General features: G+C 30.5%; 1 protein-coding gene across 1 annotated transcript; it reads right to left on the reverse strand.

The window, feature by feature from the left end:
• Positions 1 to 6,945: 6,945 nt before the first annotated feature.
• LOC111704682 (uncharacterized) lies at positions 6,946 to 22,214 on the reverse strand. The gene is made up of 5 exons (XM_023476995.1): positions 22,152 to 22,214; positions 18,958 to 19,026; positions 16,693 to 17,358; positions 14,090 to 14,158; positions 6,946 to 7,432 (listed from the first exon to the last, which is right to left on the reverse strand). Exons 1-5 carry the CDS (start codon positions 22,184 to 22,186, stop codon positions 7,267 to 7,269), a joined length of 1,005 nt encoding a protein of 334 aa, XP_023332763.1. The 5' UTR covers positions 22,187 to 22,214; the 3' UTR covers positions 6,946 to 7,266.
• Positions 22,215 to 22,446: the final 232 nt, after the last annotated feature.

A 22,446-nucleotide genomic window follows, 5' to 3' on the forward strand; every position in this document is an offset into this window, starting at 1 on the left:
TCAATATTACTACTAGGGATGTTCTTATAATATTCTTTGGCATCAACGAAATTAAACAAGACATCTTCAAGGGTGGATTTACAACATTTATTAAAACTAGATGCAGGGTGTCCCATGAAACATAATGCAGTCAATATTAAACCGGAGTTATCCAAAATTTATTAAATAAAACCAAAACTGTCTAAATCTGAACAATATTCTTAATATCTCCAGTAATGTTGAAAGCAGAAAAAAGGCAGGCCATATTGTGGAAATGTCAGATCTAAGAATTTTTGTGATTATTAATCCTAGAATTTTATTCCTAAAACTAGGTTGACAAATAAATGCTGTTAATTATTTTCTAGATCAAAATGACATGCAAGTCCTCATGTTTCATAAGACAACCTGTATTAGAAATAATAACATCTAATTAAAAGTTTGCAAAGCAATTATGTAGTGCTCACACAGTGCTCCGTACATCTTTGCAACCTTGGGGTGCAAATTATGTATGGATTAAAATTAGTTTGTGAAAGAGAATCCATTCTTTTGGGATTTTTCTATAAAAAAGGAGATACGTAACAAAATCTTGATTTTATCTTTATTTTAAATCTTTATTTAAACTATTTAATAAATAATTGAACAAGTTTCAAAGTGTCGTAGACGTACCTTTTATACTATTAACTATGAGTTAATTTGGATCAAATCATTTAAGTTTAAAATATCAAAGATTTACACCATCAGATTGCAAAGATACAGGGATAGAGAAAATTTAAGTTTTGTTGCATAAGATCAGTTCCTTTCCAACAATATGTCTTGTTTTTATATGTTTTTATATGATGGAAGTTTCTGAATTGTATTATCTGACAAGATTAGATTTTTCAACCGCACAAAATGTGTTCACATAGAAGCCAATTTTTAAATTTAAATTAAAAATTTTTAAATAAAACTTTTATTTGAACTGAAAACATTTTGATGTTTTGCGTATGATCATTTCTGCATAGCGGAGGCTCGGTCTGCCTAGCAAATCTGGGAGGCTGGGGTTCCCTCCCTCGACAGACAATTCATATTCATATTCATATATTCATATATTTATTCAACTACAAAGCATGAGATATTACAAATAAGCAATCACAATTTGCTATGCAGTTTGGACCCGCCTAACCAGGGTTGGTTGTTTTGAGTGGTTGGCCCGAAGTTAATTAACGATACTGAATATAATTTGTTACACATATCAAGATATGTTTTTGGATAGGTAAGGAGTTAATTCATGTGTTAAATCCAGAATTTCATTTCTCGGCCATATTCTAAACTGAAACAGTTTCAATTGAACAAATAGTTCCATATCTCATCAAGTGTACAAAGAAGGGGGTATTTTTCAGTGGAAGAGGGAAGCATGTTAAGTGATGGGGGATATATATTTATTAGGAGGAAAAAAAAACTAATATCACGGGGGGTGAGGAAGGAGGGGAGGGGGGGCCCTGTGTTGTCGTGAGAGGAATTTATTAGTAAACGAAAAAAATAAATTATTTAGTGTAGTGAGGGGAGAGAAGGAAGGACCCTGTAAATTAGATAGAGAAGGAGAAGGTAAAACTTTTGCGACATCACTAGTTCGACTTTGTGACCGTGTAGATATGTCCTCTAGTGTTGATTTTACGTAGATACATATAATAATATTTAAACATTTATGTTCTTTTCAAAACTTCACTAATAAGAAGAGTTTTGATTTAAAAAATATAAAACGTGAAGTTGTGTTTATGCAGGGGGGGGGGGGCAATATATATTTAAAATAGGGAGGATTTGGTTGCGGAGAAAAATATATAATTTAAAAATCTGGCATGCAATCTTAAACTTTAATTCAACGAAGTAAATTGTAGAAACGCTTTTATCAGATTAAATAAAAAGTAAGATTTATAATCTTAAACTGTGAATTTAATCTAAAATTTTCAAAACAAGATTTTTTTGCGAACTTCAACCTCATCTTATATTTTAAAGTACAGTGAAAAATACAATAAATAGTAAGTTGTTGTAAACTGTATTAAAGGGAGTGTTAGCGAAAAATGAAAGGGGGTAAAGGCTTAATGCGATAAAAAAAAACGCTTTTGATCGCTACTAACCTTACTTCTATCTGTTGCGTCTATAAGGAGAAAAATGTTAAAGACGTCTCATAACGAAAAACTAAAATTGCAACATAATACAACTTAGACTGTAAAAAATCAATTTAATTTCAAACAAATCATTCAGATATTACAACCTATAGTCATCGATTATCTTTCGCTACATTTGTATATAGTTTATACTTTAACATATTTTATTTTTTTAGAAAACGTTTCAACGGATTTCGAAAAATGTGAGTGGTGCGCGGCATTCTTAGATAATTGCGCAAGCGACAAGAGAAATAATCAAATACAAAACAAATTAATTAAAAAATATTATAGAATATAAACTATATACAAATGTGGCGAAAGATAATCGATGACTATAGGTTGTAATATCTGAATGATTTGTTTTAAATTAAATTGATTTTTTTACGGTTTAAGTCATATGTTGCAATTTTCTGAATTTGTATGGGCGCTAAGTCATTCAGTATGAGACGTCTTTAACAATTTTCTCCTTATAGACCCAACAGATAGAAGTAAGATTATTAACGATTAAAAGCGTTTTTTATCGCATTAAGCCTATACCTCCTTTAATTTTTCGCGAACACTCCCTTTAATATGTACGCCTACCGTTTTAAACGCAGTTAGTGGTTAATGAGACCCGTAAACTGTATTAATATGTACGCCTACCGTTTTAGACGCAGTTAGAGGTACAATGAGACCCGTGAACTGTATTAATATGTACGCCTACTGTTTTAGACGCAGTTAGAGGTACAATGAGACCCGTAAACTGTATTAATATGTACGCCTACCGTTTTAGACACAGTTAGAGGTACAATGAGACCCATAAACTGAATTAATATGTACGCCTACCGTTTTATAGACGCAGTTAGAGGTACAATGAGACCCGTAAACTGTATTAATATGTACGGCTACCGTTTTAGACGCAGTTAGAGGTACAATGAGACCNATAATAATTAAAATAATTATAATAATAATTATAATAATAATAATAAAAATAATCATAATAATCATAATAATAATGATAATGATAATAACAACAGATATTGTAAACATGTCTTGTTATTCCTGAGAACTGTGCTAGGACCAAAGCAAATTATGATGTATATTTACATATGTTTGGAAGAATTGATTTTAACAATTGAATTCAACATAATATTTGAAGCCTCCATTGTATAAATATTTACTGGCAAGTATTCAGAGTTTCTTCATGTTTTCTTCTTTATTATTTTTATCATTTGAAAAGTATAAATAGCGAAGCCATATGAATCTATCTTCAATGATATTTTTAAATTTCCAAAAATAATTCGAAACATGAAACGTATTTTAATCTTAGAAGAGTTGATGATTTTTGTGGTTTATCTTTCTAGTAAGTTTATAGGCTTCATCAAAAGTATGACGGCATTCAGATTGCAGAGGTTAGACTATACTAACGAACCCTGGCAAAATAGAAATCTGAGTCTTGGACTGAATTTTTAATTTTTTAATTAAATTTGGTAGGCACCAATGAGTACATATGGTTGAACGAATCTTAGAAGCTTAATTTTTTGAGTCTACATTTGTACATTTGTGCAATTTTCAAAAATCTCGGAAATAAAAAATAAAAAGAAATCATATTTATTAGTATTGCCAAACTTTAGATTTAATAACAAAACTTGAGGGTTTTGTAGAAAATTATCAATATTTTGCAAACATGAACTCAAGTTTTGTAGAAAATTATCAATATTTTGCTAACATGAAATCAAGTTTTGTATAAAAGTTGCACTTGATTCATGAAACGTGAGATAGTGTATGATTTCTTGAAACTCAACTGTATATATGGCAAATATATCATGGCAAATATCTTTTAATTAACGTCTTATGGAAAATGTATTATATCAAATGTACTATGGCAAATGTATTATAGCAAATATCTTATGGTTAATGTCTTATGGAAAATGTATTATAGCAAATGTACTATGGCAAATGTATTATAGCAAATATCTTATGGTTAAAGTCTTATGGAAAATGTATTATGGGAATTTCTTATCGGAAATGTATCATATCAAATGTATTAAAGCAAATGTACTGTAGCAAATGTATTGTAGCAAATGTATTATGGCAGATATATTTTGGCAAATGCATTATATCAAATGTACTATGGCAAATGTATTATAGCAAATATATAATAGCGAATGTAGTGTAGCACATGTAGTATAGCAGTTGTATTATAGCACATGAATTATGACAAATGTATTATGATAAATGTATTAAAACAAATGTAGTATAAAAAATGTATTATAGCAAATGTATTATGATAATTGTATTAAAGAAAATGGGTCATATAAAATGTACTATAGAAAATGTATTATAGAAAATGTTTTATAGCAAATGTAGTATAGAAAATGTGTTATATGAAATGTACTATAGCAAATGTATTATAGCAAATGTTTTATAGCAAATATAGTATAGAAATCTGTTATATTAAATGTACTATAGCAAATGTATTATAGCAAATGTTTTATAGCAAATGTAGTATAGAAAATCTGTTATATTAAATGTGCTGTAGGAAATGTATGAGAGCAAATGTTCTTTAGCAAATGTAGTATGGAAAATGTTATATAAAATGTACTATAGCAAATATATTATAACAAATGTTCTCTAGCAAATGTAGTATAGAAAATGTAGTATTGTAAATGATACAGCTAGCTGTACGTGTGTAGTCTCTCATGTACAGAACAACGTCCGACTATTATTTCCTTTATCTCCAATTTTACTAAAACACATAAATTTTTCAATAATTGATCAAATTTTTCTAAAATTTCTATTCTCTGATAAATATATAGGTTTAACTGTCATCATATTTCAAAGTTATTTAACGAAACATACCTTTAAACTGTTGAAAACATTAAAAAAAATGCGAATGTTTAGAATTATTTTTCTTAAATAAGATTAATCTGGAGATGTAGATCAATAATTGATATCGAGATATAGATCAATAATTGATCCCGAGATGTAGATCAATAATTGATCTCGAGATGTAGATCAATAATTAATCTCGAGATGGAGGTCAATAATTGATTTCGAGATGTAGATCAATAATTGATATCGAGATATAGATCAATAATTGATCCCGAGATGTAGATCAATAATTGATCTCGAGATGTAGATCAATAATTGATCTCGAGATGGAGATCAATAATTGATTTCGAGATGTAGATCAATAATTGATCTCGAAATTCATTACACAAAAGTTCTGACGCTCTACGTAAATAAATAATTTTTCAATCATAAACATAAATAAATTTAAATTAAGAGGTATTTATTAAATCTGTTTTACTATTCATGTACCACAATATAGCACTAATAGCACTAGTTTACTCAATAGTACATCAATATTTATACACTTTTGTACAAACAAAAATTAAATTATTACATAATTTTTGTATTTTTTGTATTTCAAAATATATTTAAGGATTTAAAACTATTTTTTTAACATTGATATGTTCAATCCCTTAGTCTTCATATAAATTAAACGCTTTAAATTTAGATAATTTCCTAAAAATCATATTTCAAGAAAACATAGCTGTAGTAAACAAACGACCTTAGAATTTTAAATTGAAATTACATTAAGAATGATTTAAAACATTAAAACAAAGTTAATTCAATGTATTTTCTACTCTCTTTACACTTGTTGATATGATGAATACTATTTTAAAATCTTTAATTGGAAAAAAGAGGCAGCATGGGGTTTCCTGCATTAAAGGGACTGACGTCATAGTTTCAAGTCTCAACATTTAACTTGAAGTGTTTTATACCCGATTCACAACGGTACACTTTAGCTTTAATCTAAGTAATAATTAATAAAGTATTCCTGTTTTTAGCTTTCATTTTCAGTTCTCTGTGGTGGTAGCAACATACACATTGAAGAAAAGCGGGAAAACTTTAATCTCTTTTAGAACGAAAAACGACAATATCTTCATCATTGTTAATAAATGTTACTGTTGTGAATATAACGGCAGTTCCTTTAAACTTAATGAATTCAAGTAGTGAATACAAAATTTTAATTTCAAAATATTCCATCATATTTAAAGATTACTTTAAAATAAGCTTAAAATATCTGTTTGAAATTGTGTAAAACAATCTAATGTTAGAATATCAAAAAAGATTTTCTCAAACAAATTTAAAAATTAGTGGAATTAAATTTATTTTTCCACTTCTCTTCGATTTATTATTATCTTAGCACAAGTTTTATTGAAAATATTTTGGCGAGCTGACTTGCATGAATTAGGATAATAATTATGATATTAAGGATTTTATTTAATTTTAATTAATTTTAGAAAGTCTTTATCTTATAACAGAGCACCCTCTAAATTACAAAAGTTTATTTCATTAACGTGAACATAAACGTGGATAGATCCCAACTAATATACTAATTGATTGATATGGTTTAAGCACTAAACTATCATATTATTGGCTCAACTACCACCACACAGCTAATAATAAAAATATAATTTGAATTAACTAAAAATTTGTTTTATACATTTTTAATCTTTGTATCTTTACAACCTTATATACCCTTGAAAATTAAAAGTTTGACTTTTTGATCTAAGATAGCATCAATAGCTAATTTGACATATCAAAGCTAGGTTTGAGATATCAGTTAATAAAGGAAGTCTTTGCAACAAACACTAATTTTCTAATCCCTAATCCCAATGTCGGAGAACTTAGATATTTCAAACTATTTATTCTGTTATGATAAAATAATCTAAGTCTAAAATAGCTAACGCTTAGACCATCTGGTTGCAAAAATATAGGAATTGCATAATTCAAGTTTATGGCTAAGACTTAATTCATTTCATGAATAGCCAGTTATAGATTCAAAAAGTAATTTATTACACGGTTACCCACAAAGGATGCGACTTCAGAGAATTCTGTACGAAATAAGTCAATATTTTCTTACTTACATTTGTGTTTTCTGTAACTGTAACTTTAATATTATTATTTTCTTACAAAAAATCATAGAAGACTATCTATATATCTTCATATTTAAAGTTTTTTAGGTCAAAACTGAAGTCTCATCTTTGTGTGTAACCCTGTAGATACTTCTATATCAGCTCTGTGGTATAAGTATAGCCTAGAAAGCAAGTGAGGCAAAATCATATCTTCCTATAAAAGCTCTATGGTTAGATTAGTCTAGAAAGCAAGTGAGGCAAAGGAATATTTCGTCAATGATGCGAAGTTTTTCTTTTGGAACCAGGATAGGGTTCAGTCTCACTTTCCTGTGTTCAGGGGAACCTGGAGAACCTGGAGAACCAGAGACTAGCAGGCTAGAAGAGGAATCTTTTCGGGAACTTCTACACAACCAACACACTTTATTAGAAAAAAAACTCAAAGGGACTGTTAAGGTAAAATGAAGTGGGATACAGACTGAAGCCTAAATTTTAGGAGTTTTATAAGAATTTCCCGAGAGAGGGACATCAGATAGAACTAATATTGGTCGCGATCAACTCCAAAAATGTTTTGGCTTTAGTCTATCTGCCCTTTTATTTTACCTTAACAGTCCCTTTAAAGAGAAATTAAAAGTAATTTAAAGTGGTTCTACTGTTTTAGATAGGAAAGTCCGATTAACAATGGTACCCTTTAAATCTTAGTCTTTGAAAAGTGATGGAGTAATCCCTGTTTTTCCTTCGCAAAATTAACAATTTGTATAGCGTTTACAGTCCCTTTAAAATATTGCTTCTAACCAATATTTTTGAGTGGCATCATCAAATTTATAATAATAAATTTTTGATCAAAATAGGAAAATAAGATTATTTTCTTTATAAAGGAACTGAGTTTCTGTCACAAACTCTGATTTTCTAATAACTAATATATCTTTGCAACCTATAAATGTCTTAAACCTTTGATATTTCAACCTATAAATTTTGTTAGATTAAGTATAAGATTGAAATATTAAAGATTTACACCAAAAGTTACAAAGATATAAGGATTAGAAAATTTTTGTTTGTGCCAAAGTCTCAATTCCTTTGTTTTTAAAATAATAAAAGATAAAAATATTTTATGTACAGTAATTTTTATTTATATGTAAATTTTGTATTGAGTTCTACTTAATGAAATTAACACACGCAATAGTAATTATGCAGTATTAAAGTGAAAGTGGTACATAAGGGGGGTGTTACGCGAGCCATGTCGCGTCTCTGGAGTCTATGAAATGCCCCTGCTCAATGGGGAAAATTTGTTCACCCCTGCAATGAGAGAGCGGTCTGTACAGATGTTTCTGGAAGGAGTTGAATACGGAGACCGGTTTTATTCGTATATTTTGATTTTACTGCGCAGGCGCAGTTTTGTGTCTTGGACAGATTTCATATTCAAAAACGTTTTTCTAGTGTATCGTCGATTAGTAAAAATCTGCTAGTATTTTGTGCTGAAACCCTGGGAATGACTGTGGTAAATATGTTTTTTAAATGTTCTTTTCGTTATATTCAATCTCCATGAGAAATTAGTCTAAAAGTATTAAGAAAATCTTTTATATTGGATATACATGAGAAAATGTCTTTTTGAAGTATAAATAGTTTTCTGTATTAAATAGATGTATAATAAATATTGGGCAGTTCATGGTTTTTTAATGCTGAGGGGTATATTGTTTGTTCATATGCCCTTTTCCTTGAAATTTTTCCATGAAATTAACGTATGTCATTTTTTGTACCTGACTGAAGCTGGGAACCTGTAAATAAAGTTCACGCCTATCCCTGTGTTTTATTCAACATGAGGAAAAGAGAACAACGGGGTGCTTACGGTTCGGTTCCAAGGAGTTCGACACGGTACTATATCTTTATACAAACTAGGGCAACGCCCGTTGCGAAACAGGGGGGAGAGGCACAAAGACACTTTCAGAAATTCTTTCCTTCAATTTGTATGTGTATCTAATAGTTTAAAATATTAAATTTACATTCTTTTATTAATCCATTTTCTTAGGAGAGTCCGATCATTTTTACATCGGTAATTATTTGAATTCTATACATTTAAAAAATCTATAATCAATGATTATTTTCTATTCTTCTAATCTTTTCATTAAATCAATAAAGAACAAAACCAATTCTACAATGTTCAATAGTTCTAATATGAGGAGGGTAAAAAACAATAAATGGGTTAATTTGCTTCAAGAGACAAGTTTGGAGAATATATAGAGTATACAGTATACACTACGCACAAGGAGAAGGAGAATATAGAGAGTATACACTCAACTACACATAAGGAGAAGGAGAATATAGAGAGTATACACTCAACTACACATAAGGAGAAGGAGAATATAGAGAGTATACACTCAACTACACACAAGGAGAAGGAGAATATAGAGAGTATACACTCAACTACACATAAGGAGAAGGAGAATATAGAGAGTATACACTCAACTACACACAAGGAGAAGTAAAATATAGAGAGTATACACTCAACTACACACAAGGAGAAGGAGAATATAGAGAGTATACACTCAACTACACACAAAAGAAGGAGAATATAGAGAGTATACACTCAACTACACATAAGGAGAAGGAGAATATAGAGAGTATACACTCAACTACACACAAGGAGAATGAGAATATAGAGAGTATACGCTCAACTACACACAAGGAGACGGAGAATATAGAGAGTACACACTCAACTACACACAAGGAGAAGGAGAATATAGAGAGTATACACTTAACTACACACAAGGAGAAGGAGAATATAGAGAGTATACACTCAACTACACACAAGGAGAAGGAGAATATAGAGAGTACACACTCAACTACACACAAGGAGAAGGAGAATATAGAGAGTACACACTCAACTACACACAAGGAGACGGAGAATATAGAGAGTACACACTCAACTACACACAAAAGAAGGAGAATATAGAGTATACACTCAACTACACACAAGGAGAAGGAGAATATAGAGAGTACACGCTCAACTACACATAAGGAGAAGGAGAATATAGAGAGTATACACTCAACTACACACAAGGAGAAGGTCAAAATGACATAACGGGTGCGACTTTGCACGTGACACAGAAGCTTTTGATAATTTTACATATTCTTATATTCTTATATTCTTATATTCTTATATACTTATATTCTTATATTCTTATATTCTTATATTCTTATATTCTTATATTTTTATATTCTTATATTCTTATATTCTTATATTCTCATATTCTTATATTCTTATCTATTTTTGTTTTATGAATATTGAGAGGATTGACTAAGCCTGGAATAGGTTTAAAGGAAGGTTTTCAAGGATTTTCTCTGATTTAAGACTTGTTCAAGCCAACTTAGTAAAATACCAGGGTTTAACTTAATATACTTTTCTGTTCTTTTAAACTGTGGTACAGGAGTTTCAACTGGAATATAATCAAAATGAAAAATATCTCTATAGAACTGTACACGTAATTTTTATAGGACTGTACACAGATTTTCAGATGACTTTCCATTTTAAGGGAGGATGTATAATTTAAACCCTATCCCTTTAAAATTTATCTAAGATAAATTGAGGAGATATCGTAGTTTTACCAACTTAAAAGAGTGGAACTCAGTTGATTTTCTCATTCACAGAAATAAAATCAAAATTAAAATTGATCCATATCTAGCCAGAAAATCGAGGATGTCTCATTCATTATTAATCAGACAAATGTTAAAAGTATGATTGTGAAGGAATCAGGAGGTCACTTAAAATTAAGACTATGGAGCTAACCTTTAGCTTATTGCTTAATGTAGGAAGGGTTCATAGATAAATAAATAAACATAGATAGCTTATGTACACAAAATCACCAAGAATTGTACAGTCCGCGAACTCATACTTCTAGGGGTCAAAGTGTATAACTTCAATGATAAGCGGGGTGGTTTGGTGTTTTAATGGATTTCATAATAGAGTGTAAAATAACTCCGGGAATGGAACTATTTGAACAACAATATTTCACTGAGCAATAAATCATATTGACGAGAACTAAAGAAGGACATGAGAAGGACTAAACTAACTTAAATTTCTCTCTACAGAACTCATGTACACCACAAGTACTCAATGACATAAGAACAGCCAATGTTCACAACCGACCTAGGTAATCTATATAATAGGAATATCTTTAAAACATCTTTGTACATTTAGATCTTTCAAGATGAAAAATGTCGTCTAATACGCAATCTATTTTTATCTATGGTTGGGTGGATAATCTGTCTAAAGAACGATCGAATAAAACTTTCTTTTTTTGTTTCGTTTGTCGTTTTTTAGAAAAAAAACTATGGGCTTTAACGAAAGAACAATTCGTGTTGAATTCAAAAACAAAAAAACAAAACAATTGGTTTGTAAAAACGATCGTTTTTGAAAACATTGAAAACGGTCCATTGCTTTGTACAGGTAATCTATTAAAGTTATCATGTCCTGAAGGTTAACTATATAATCGTAGGATTTACAATGAAAAATTATTAACAAAGCTAAAGTTATTACAAGAGAAAGGATCCTTAGTACCATGGACGCCTAGAATATGAATATGATGTCTTTATATACAATTGAAGTATAATGAGCCACTAAGGTCTGTTTATACAGGGTTACCCATAAAAGATGAGACTCTAACTACTACCTAATACTTGAAGACTGTAACGATCTAAAGTCAGATTTAAACAATTTTACTTTATAATTTGACAAAGAAAGAAACAAGCTAAAAGTTGCAGAGAACTGAGAATGTTAGAAAAGGAGGAATTCCATGAATTAATCTCTTGTCTAATCTTTTATGAGTAAACCTGTATTGTACATTGTCCCAATTTATGTGCATTTACAATACCTTGTAAATTGTTCCACTGAGCACTGTATGTATAAATCATATATATTTATAATACCCTTTACTGTATTCAGGGAGTGTCTTGCATTACACCAGCTGAAATGAAGCCTTTCAGTGTCCTAAATCCTACACTTAGTCATTCAGGATACTAATATATCCTGTATTTAATCATCCAGGATACTAATATATCCTGTATTTAGTCATTCAGGATACTAATATATCCTGTATTTAGTCATTCAGGATACTAATATATCCTATACTTAGTCATCCAGGATACTAATATATCCTGTATTTAGTTATTCAGGATACTAATATATCCTGTATTTAGTCATTCAGGATACTAATATATCCTATACTTAGTCATCCAGGATACTAATACATCCTTAAACTTAGTCATCCAGGATGCTAATATATCATAACTTTTCCAGCATATATACTAAACTAATATATACTTTGCAGCGTTTATGCTAATATATCATATTTAGTAGCTTATATACTAATATATTATATGCTTATAGTCTTCCAGAATATTAATATGTCACATACTTATCAGCTTATATACTAATATTTCATATATTTAGCAGCTTATATATTTGGATTAAGGAACTCGGTAGAACCACGGGATTATTGTTAGTTTAAAATTTTAAGACAAGTGGAATTACTTTTTATAAGAAAGTTTAGTTACAGGGATAGCTGGGTTCCAAAGCTAGTACATCATATATTAAAAGCTAGATATATACAAAATAGCTTGGAAACCCAGCTTTGCCTGGTAACTAAATTTCTTTATAGAGTCCAACCCACCCTTGACTAAGAACTACTTCTAAACCAAGCTAAGCCCTTTATAACATTACTGTGGTTTATTTATTTATGAGCTTACTAATTTATTGTATATTTAAGGGCTGTATATCAAAATATCATATATCCAATTCATAATTGATAATATGATAATATGTAACATTGTAGAATGGATAAAGATGCGTGAGCTACTTGCTAATATTCTAAATATTGTAGTGGATGAAATCCCCGAAAGAGGATTATAATATCTGCAAATCAGTAGCGTCGGATCCTGGAACCAGAGAAGACCTACTCATCTTCCTCTCCTTTATACACTGGTTATTTATCATGTATTTACATTTAGAAGTAATAAATGTACTTCTAAAGTGGTGACCCCAGACATCAATGAACCATGGCCGAAAACACAGCTTTCTGGTCAGAAACAGCTCAAGAATTAAACGAGGCTGACAATCTCAAGCTTTTACTACTTAATCACAAATTCACTATTCCTTCATCCTAAAATTAGCTTCTCCTGGACTTAATAAGCTAAACCTTAGCTATCAGGAGCTAATCAGCAAAACAGCTACTTTTGGAGCTATCAAGCAACTCAGCTATCCATCTTTAACCTACTCGTAGATATTCTTGAAGCCTGTTCTCTACAAGGTTGATCATGACGTGAGGAGGGGGGCAGATCAGAAATTCACAAACAACTATCTATCATCATCAAAACTCCTTCTACTTCTTTTCCGTAAACACTTACAAGGAGATAAGTATCAGTCTCGACTCCCTCCAAGGACTTAAGGGGGACTTCTGTAGTGGATGAAATCCCCAAAAGAGGATTATAATATCTGCAAATCAATAGTGTCGGATCCTGGAACCAGAGAAGACCTACTCATCTTCCTCCTTTTATACACTCGTTATTTATCATGTATTTATGTATCATGTATTATTGTAGAAGCAATTAATGTACTTCTAAAATATTTTATTTATGTGTATAATTTTTTATATATTTAGGTTTTTTTATCTACTGATACTCAAATTGATTGAATTCAAAGTTTTATTTTGACAGTTTTCAATTTTGAAATTTCTAGGAACAGACTACATTTTTGAATAAAAATAGAATTCAACGTTCCTGCATAAACTCAATAAATTTTGATTTTCCAGTTTTTTTTGTAAAATATCATGTTATACAGAAAATCATTTATTAAAATAATTTCTTTTTTTATAGATATTTAAGCAAAATAAAAAATGTTTAAACTTCCTTCCGTCGTACTTCAAATCATAAACTTCAAAGAAAACATGATTGTCTAAGTTTTTTTAATATTCGATATGCACTCTTAGTAATTTTTGTCTTTAATTTAAACTTCCTTAAATTAATATTAATAATAAAGTGTGTTGCTTGAATGCCACGTATGACTCCTGCCTAAAATTCTTAAATCGTCGTCTTCGTTTCTGTTTCGTCTGTGGTTGTCGAGGCGAAGACATCAAGTATCTGAAATTTTTCAATCAATCATGTCTTTATTATGTTATATTAGCAAAGAAGTTAAATAAAAATTATATTCATGTTTTTAAAAACGTTCGCACAAATAGTAAACATCAAACTGACTTAAAGGGACTGTGAGCGTAATTTCTAGTGAACCTCCAGCGCTTTCGAAGATTAAATTTAAATCCAACAACTTGATCAGTCAAAGGTTTTAAGAAAGCCATTGTGAATCCACGCAAATCTGCCCCTTTAGAAAAAGTAAGTTCAGCCCATATGAAGCATAAAGTCTGACCGCGTCAACCTTGTTGCACCGGCAAGTCCTGTCCATAGAGCTAAGTACGGTACAAACTGGGAACGGAAAGGTTGACCCGGCTTGGAAATTCAAATGTACCACGGCTGCCCGTGAATCATACATTGTCATCTTTGTAAGGAAAGTCACTCGAAAATCCGCTTACTGTCCCTTTAAAGAAAAAGAGAAAAATGAGAAAGATGTTTCTTGAGGGAAACCGAAAATAACGGAATAACTTGAGAAGTGTAGTGTATGCCAATCTTAATCTACTAGACATGTAAAGTATGAGATAAGTACTTTTCTTTTCAGTATAATATTGAAACATCATCATATTGTCAACACAAAGAAGTCTCTTTACATAATTTACAGTTTCTGAATAATTCAGAGGAAAGAAATAATATATTTAAAATAAAAACTTCATTAATTCGAATGTAAAAAGCAGAATTGTTGTTGTTCTAAAAAAGTCCACAACAAGAAAAACTAAAGTGTAAATAAAGTTTTTTTTTATAATTTTAAGAGACTCCCCAAAAACTGCAAGGTCTTACAATTCCTGAAATAATTTTCCCACTAGCTTACTTCTTATACATTATCCAAATTTTGACTATAAATAGTAGATAAAATTCTGTGTGAAGCAAAACCAATCGTGAGGCTTAAAAATAATTTGCATAGAGTAATAAATGCAAACTTTTAGAGGAAAAAATTTTGAAGTACAGAAACTTTTTAAAACCTTATGAAGCCTACCAAAAAAATAAAATTTCTAATTTTTTACTATTACCAAGGGTTCCCTAAGCCAATATTACCTACAAAGCATCCAGATCGAAGGCAAAATTGGTCGAGAGAATCAGGGGTTAAGTAAAATTTTAATATTTTCCGAACAAAGTAGGTGTCCATAATTTCATGGTCTTAAAAGATGAACATGCGCAACTTCGCAGAGTGGGAGGTTAATTTACTTATTTTTCTCCTGGGACGTTAGGTACAGGGGATATTAGTTCCAAAACTAACACTTGGCTCATTTCTAAAACTGGGTGTTAGAAATGGGCCAAATCTGTAAAGTTCTATTTTTCAAAAGTATATATCTTTAAATCCAGGTCGAGTGGAACAAAATTACACCATATATTTGTAAAAATAATGGCTAAGACTATACATTGAAACAATAAATGTCAATTTTAAACTAATAATAAGTTGAGAGAATTAGTTTTTGTTGATTCTTGATTTCATTTTCGAACATATCCCTATTTTGAAACAATTACCGGATTTCAGCTAATGCGACATTAGCTTTTTCGGAACATATCCTGGTTTTGAGACAATTACCGGAATTTCATATCAATGTCAATTTTCAAGCATTTACGCACTTATTAAACAAAACAAGATGTTTTGATAAGGTAAAATCAGTGGCGTAAATAAGGGGGGTTATTGGGGTTATTTAAAAAAAAAATTCGGCGCGCTTCGCGCGCCAAATTAAAAATATTTACCCCCCCCTACAGAATCCTTATATCCGCCCCTGGGTAAAATATAAACAAAATAGAAAATAAAAACAAACTGTTCTTTTATAATTTAAAAATCATTACAGCATTGAGAAATCAAAATATTAATATCATTTATTCTTACAATATAGATTTAACTAGAAATGCGGGAAACTGCTTATTTAAAATGCTTGAAAATAAATCATCCATATTCTCTAATTTAACAGATAAAATGTGAAAACTTAGATTCTAGAAATAATTCAGAGGTTAATTTAGTCTTCATAAGATATTTTTTGTTTTCAGAGATTCATTTTTGTAAGTTATGAACGTGAGTTTTGTTTTGAATTGTGGATTATACTCAAAAACGGAAAAGTGGGTTTTGTATCAAAAACGCGACAATGTTTCAAATTCAGGATATGTTCGAAAATGGAAAACCTAACATTGTCTTGAAAACGGTCAAGAGCTTTAATATAAGAATTAAGAACTCCTATTATAATTTTGATTTTAAAGAAAGTTTAAGATTGATAATTATTGTACTAGTCATGTTTAATAAAATGTTAGTTATAGTTTTTAATATCGAATTTTACTCTGAATATATGGGACGGGATCCCAAAAACCCAGTCTTTCAATTTGTGCCCATTTCTAGAACTCAGTGTTAGAAATGGGCAAAGTGTTAGTTTTGGAACTAATGTCCCCTGAAGTAACCTAACATCCCACTATTTGGGGAATCAAGGGCCGGTAATGTTGGTCAAAAGGCAGTTAGAAAGAATACTATTTATATTTCATAGTACCTTAATTGTGTTAGGTGATCTGGCAGTTTACCCTGACCCTGCAGGGTGGTTAGTATACTTTCTTCTTCACTAGATGGTAGTAAACCCTTTCCAACAACACACTTTTCAAACTCATCAGCTGACAGTGTAAGGAAGCGGACTAGGTACTGGGCACCATTTAAAGATGAGGCACCGTTAACCTTAGCCCAGCCAAGCAGGGCATTCACAATATCTATTTCAGATTTCACACGCAAGGTGTCTCTACTTACAATCATATTAACAACACTAATGTCAAGTTTTTTAAACTGTTCACTGCCAAACACTTGTTTAGCATTTCTATCTACAAACCTGAGACAACTTGACATAAGTTCATGACAGCTGTCACTACAGCTGTCTGTTGAACTGCTGTTAAAAGCTGGCTTTGACTGATCACTGGATTTTACTAAGGCACTGGATTGGGAAGCAAGTAAAGGGCGTCTAGAGGGAGAAGAATATGGAGAAATAAACCTAGTCTCAGCTGAGTCCGGCGGGACTTTTTCCTTAGCGGGAGCTTTTGTTATTGTTGGAGCTTCAAGCTCCCGCTCCCGACACAGCTGACATGCTTGAAGGAGCAGCAGAGAAGATTGATATGAGAGTTGTGAGGAGAGGAGAGGGGTAGCAGCAGCAACGAGGTCGGGAACATTGTATCTAGTTTACATTTCAAATATAATTCTTCACGTCTTTTCTCAAATTTCTCATTTAAGGATTTTTAGAAAATCTAAACATTCCTGCAATTGTCTTTAAAGATCTCTATCTCTGCAGTCTTGGGCCGAATTCAATGAATTTGAACTAGATCGCTGAAGTACCAATACAACTGATCAAATCTTTAACTAAGCGATTCAGAGTTCAGGTGTTATGAGGATTTGAATCGGTGATTCAAAAGTTTAATCGCCAGTTGGTAGTTAAGCAACTTCAAGGATATTATTGATTCAAAGGAATTTAGACATTGTCCTCAAATCCAATTTTCTAATTCCCATATCTTTGCAACCTGATGGTGTAAACCTTTTTTATTTTAAACTTTTTAATCCAACAAAATTTATAGTTTGAAATATATCTAAGGTCTCTGACATTTTGCTGCAAAGATTTAAAGATCAAACAATGGAATTAGCTGGCACGGAACGAAACCTTATTTAAGTTTATTATTTACACAACTTGAAACTTGGGAAATTAAAGGAATTAAATGAAAATTATTAATTAACAAAAAAAAACATTTTTTTCCTGAGAACTAAATCTCTGTTTTCAAAAGTTCACTAACTTGGAAAGGCTTAGTTTCATTCTTGTTATCAGCTTAGTTGATTATTTTCTACTGGGGGTTCTCTATAAAACTGACTTGCAAATTTATGCATCATGAGAAAAAAAAAGAAATTGCCAAAACTTAAAATGATGTTTCTTTCTGTCCCTTTTAAGTGGTATAATAATTAATTAGATTTAAAATAGATTTAATATATATTATCCAGTAAACATCCATATCAACCCAGATTATGAATATTTATAAAAACAAATTAGCTAATATCAAGGTCACTAGGAAGCCCTGCAAGTGACAGTTAATTTCCATATTTAGACGCTAGTGAAAAATTGTTCAAAAAAAATTCAAAAGGATAATTTTCTTGTAGCTCTCTTCTTAATAAAACGTAAAATTTTTAGTTGATTGAAGAACACAAAGTCGTCTTTGGCCTTAGAAATTGTTTGCGGCATTCTTTTAGGAATATAAATTATTTCGTTCAGAATGCGCGCAACCTGTTTCTAAGTCTTCAATCAATTAAGCTTATTCCGATTTATTTAGAATGGGAATGTATAAAAACGTTCCAAGGTACATTTTTTAAGACAATTGAATCTGATGATTCCTTTTTCTCACTTTAGGGCCCTGGTCACGTGGATTTAACGGTTCTGTCAATATTCCAGAAAGCTGTGACTTTTGATCACAATTTGACCTCTTAAACGTAATTTTTAGCCTTTTATCTTTTATACTTTTTTGTCAGCATATACGTTTTGAATGAAAAGTATAAAACAAAAAAATCATAAGTTTAAAGATTGTTTAATCATAAACCAAAACGCGTATGATTTAAAATAGAAGAAACCGACTGCCTCTCACACTGGTTAGTCTGATGTGTGGTATATCTTTTAAAACTACACATGATGAATGACCTGTTAGCTTCATTTTATGTTCATAAAACTTTATGAACAAAAATTCAAATAAAAAGAATAATAAATTTTCAAGAGTAAACTGTTGAATTATATTTGAAGTTCCTGTGTCCGGCCCGAAAGGCAGCAAAGGCAGATTCAAAGTTTTCAAGGTGAAGATTGTTGGAGAGGAATCTAAAAAAGTGTTTTTTGAAAACGAGTTTCCATAACACCGAATAGGCATGAAAGGAATTGAGTCTTTGTCACAAACTCATATTTTCTAATCCCTTTATCTTTGTTGTAGACCTTTGATATTTCAAACTACAATTTCTGTCAGATTAAATAATCTAAGTTTTAAAAACACCTTTACACCTTTAAGCTGCAAAGATGAAGGAATTAGAAAATTTAGAATTGTGACAAAAACTCAATTCCTTTATTCAACTTGTAGCATGATTTCTTAGTAAAGATTTGTTACATATATATGTCTGCAAGGTTCAGGGTTAACTGATTTTTTGAATTTCCAAAATGGAGGATCATATTTATCAAATTTATGAAAATCCCTAAGAGCACCCCCCCCCCCCCACCTCTAAAAACACACACTCTGTGTCTAGAAGAGAAAGAATAAAATGTTGAACACATTTAATTAAGAGTTTTGGCAAGAGAACACTGATTCCCACCAGGAATATTTGTAGGATATATTACACGACAATATATTCTCAATTTTTTTATGAAACTATTGTGTAATTTATCATTCTTCCTTATTTCATCTTGAATTTCATAATGAACGTGATATAAAGTTAAATTAGCACGTTTGCTATAAAGTTTTGATTGGTTCCCGGATTTTCTTCAATTAGGAAATTAGGATATTTCCAAAATATTTTTTTTTTTTTAATTGAAATGAAAATAAAATTGAAATCAACTTTATTATTTTGACTTCAGATTTTTTTCAAAGCTTATTTAACCTAGAAATAGCCATTGAAATAGGGCAACTACACAAGCGTTTCATAAAATTACCCATAACACTGATATTTTGTCCCGTACTAAAGCCCGGGACAAAATTAAATCTGAAAAGGCTTGAACCTTATCGATAAAGAGAAAATTTCTGTCCAAAAACTTTATATCACTGCGAACCAAAATAACAGTGTTATAAATAGCTATTCTTTTTAGTGTAAAATATATTTTCTAATGTAACAGTATTTTATTTGCATAAATTGCACGTCGCAATGAATTTAGCTCTAAAAGGTGTTCAGAGCTTAAAATTTTAGAATTGTGGATATCGAGATTAATGCTTGATCTCCTCTTTTTCTTAATCTCCAGATTAAATAATGCTAGCTTGTTATCCTCTTGTTATCAATCTCCAGATTAATTAACCGATCGGGATTAAGGACATTTCATTCTAAAGTTTTCAGCTCTGTATATTTTTTTAAAAACCAAAATGTTATCTAGTTTCGCGGATTTTTCGGGTTTAAATTGAGGTTTCAAATATTTTTGATAATACAAATTTTGATGAGACAACTGACAAACTTTTATATTATGTTGTTATGTGTTTGAAAAACATAATTGGGCGTTATTGGTTCTGTTGTTTTTATGTTTAAAAGTATAAAAAGTATAAAAAGATGTCTGCAGTAAAGAAATTAAATGCTCTGAAAGCAGTGCTCCCATGGTTTAAACAAGACATAAAACAAAATAATTCCGTGAATTTGGATTTTCTCCAAAGGCAGAGATTTCACGAGAATCATCAACATTTATCCGATTTCTACAGAACTTTATCTGTATTCCTTGTTTAGTGAAGGTTTTAGATATACAACAGTTGGGAGGGGGNGGGGCTTTTTTATTTTATTTGCAGGATAGCTCAGTATTTTTGTGACTCCCAGTACAAAACAGTTTTATCTTAATTGAACAAGAAACGTAGTTACTAATTACCCTATAATTATAAAAAAAATGTAAGAAAAAAATTTGCAACAACAACAAAATATGCAATCTGTGTTAGAAGTTTATCTGGAAATATGCAAATATTACCGTGCAATATTGGTTTGGATAGCGCTTATAGTCGATATACACAATTCGTCAACTTTTTAATTGAAGAAGTTTTTAGACGATTTACTGAAATTGAATTAAAATTAATGCTATGGATGACCCGACTAATGACTGACTGCCATTTTAATATTATTTACTTCCAACATGATTTTCAAACTGAACATAAATATAGATCGAATATTAGTTGACATTTAAAAAATAAAACTATTTTTAATTCTATATTTAATAGATGAAATTTGCTAATGCATTTATTATTATTTTTCAAATGGTTGATAACGTTTAATTTTATTTTCTACATGACAATACTGAATAAAATGTTATCAGCATCAGTAATAATAAATAATCGTAACCAAGACACTTCACAGAGACGACTGTATACAAATTTACTAATTTTAAAGGGACCGTTCACTTATTTGGGTAATTTTAGGGTAAACTAAACAGTCTATTCGCTGTTGATTGGTAATAGTCTTACTTTTCAAAGACAAAGATTCCATATAACTCTCAAACTTCAGAATTATGATTCCTGCACCCTTATCACAAGGTTTTACAGTGATCACCCGGTTTCTCTGAAGACTGATCAACTCTTTAAGAGCTTTTAATTCTCCAGGAGGTAGGTTAGGTCTGATTTTATTTCTATTCTCTGGGTCTAGGATTTCTGATAAAATATAATAAATTTAGATGTTATTGGGCTGCTGTTACTGAAAAAAAAACAATCAAATGTGTTTATAGAGAGAGACCGTCCCTTTCCGCTAAAATTCTGAACGAAAAATCGGCGTTTTCTCCGGCCACAGTTGTTTTTGAAAAGTAAGACTATTACCAATCAACAGCGAATAGACTGTTTAGTTTACCCTAAAATTACTCAAATAAGTGAACGGTCCCTTTAAGTTTAAGGACGTCGACTTTAATTATTGGGTAATTGTCTGTATCATGTTTGGTTTTAGGACCAAAGTTTTTGTGTCTCAATAATTATAATCTTAAAGGGACTGTAAACGTAGTTTTAAATGAGCCTCATTCAAAAATAACAGTGCCCGATTCACAACGATACCCTTGAAACGTTCATCTGATCAGTAATGCGGAAGATATTGTTGTTTGACTAACTTAATAAGTTTTTAATTCTGATAGTTCATATACATGTTTCTGCAGTAGAAATGCGCAAATCACTTTTGTTAAGAAACCCAACAGAAAATAATCAATTTCCAAAGTTATAAATTAACATGGATAACTAATTCATGGAGGTTACTTTAAATTTCGGATACAGTCCCTTTATGATGTGAAAATATTACCGTAAAACAATCTCAAAACTGACACAGCCTGTCATTTTTAGCACGCACTCAAATCATGTTTCTGAAATATAAAAGCTAAATTATTAAAATAAACACTGTTAGAAAAGAAAACTATTGTATCCATAATATCTTACTGTGGAAAATATTTCTAACTTGAGAACTTTTTTGAAATTACAAACTGAATATTAGGATAAATATCACAAAGTTTTAATGTTTTGATTTTATTAAAATTGTAAAAATTAAAATATTCGGAAGACTACTGTTACATCAAATAAATGTTACACAGTAAATAATA

Source organism: Eurytemora carolleeae, unplaced genomic scaffold (genome assembly GCF_000591075.1).
Source record: "Eurytemora carolleeae unplaced genomic scaffold, Eaff_2.0 scaffold606, whole genome shotgun sequence".
In the NCBI taxonomy this organism is placed as follows: domain Eukaryota; kingdom Metazoa; phylum Arthropoda; class Copepoda; order Calanoida; family Temoridae; genus Eurytemora; species Eurytemora carolleeae.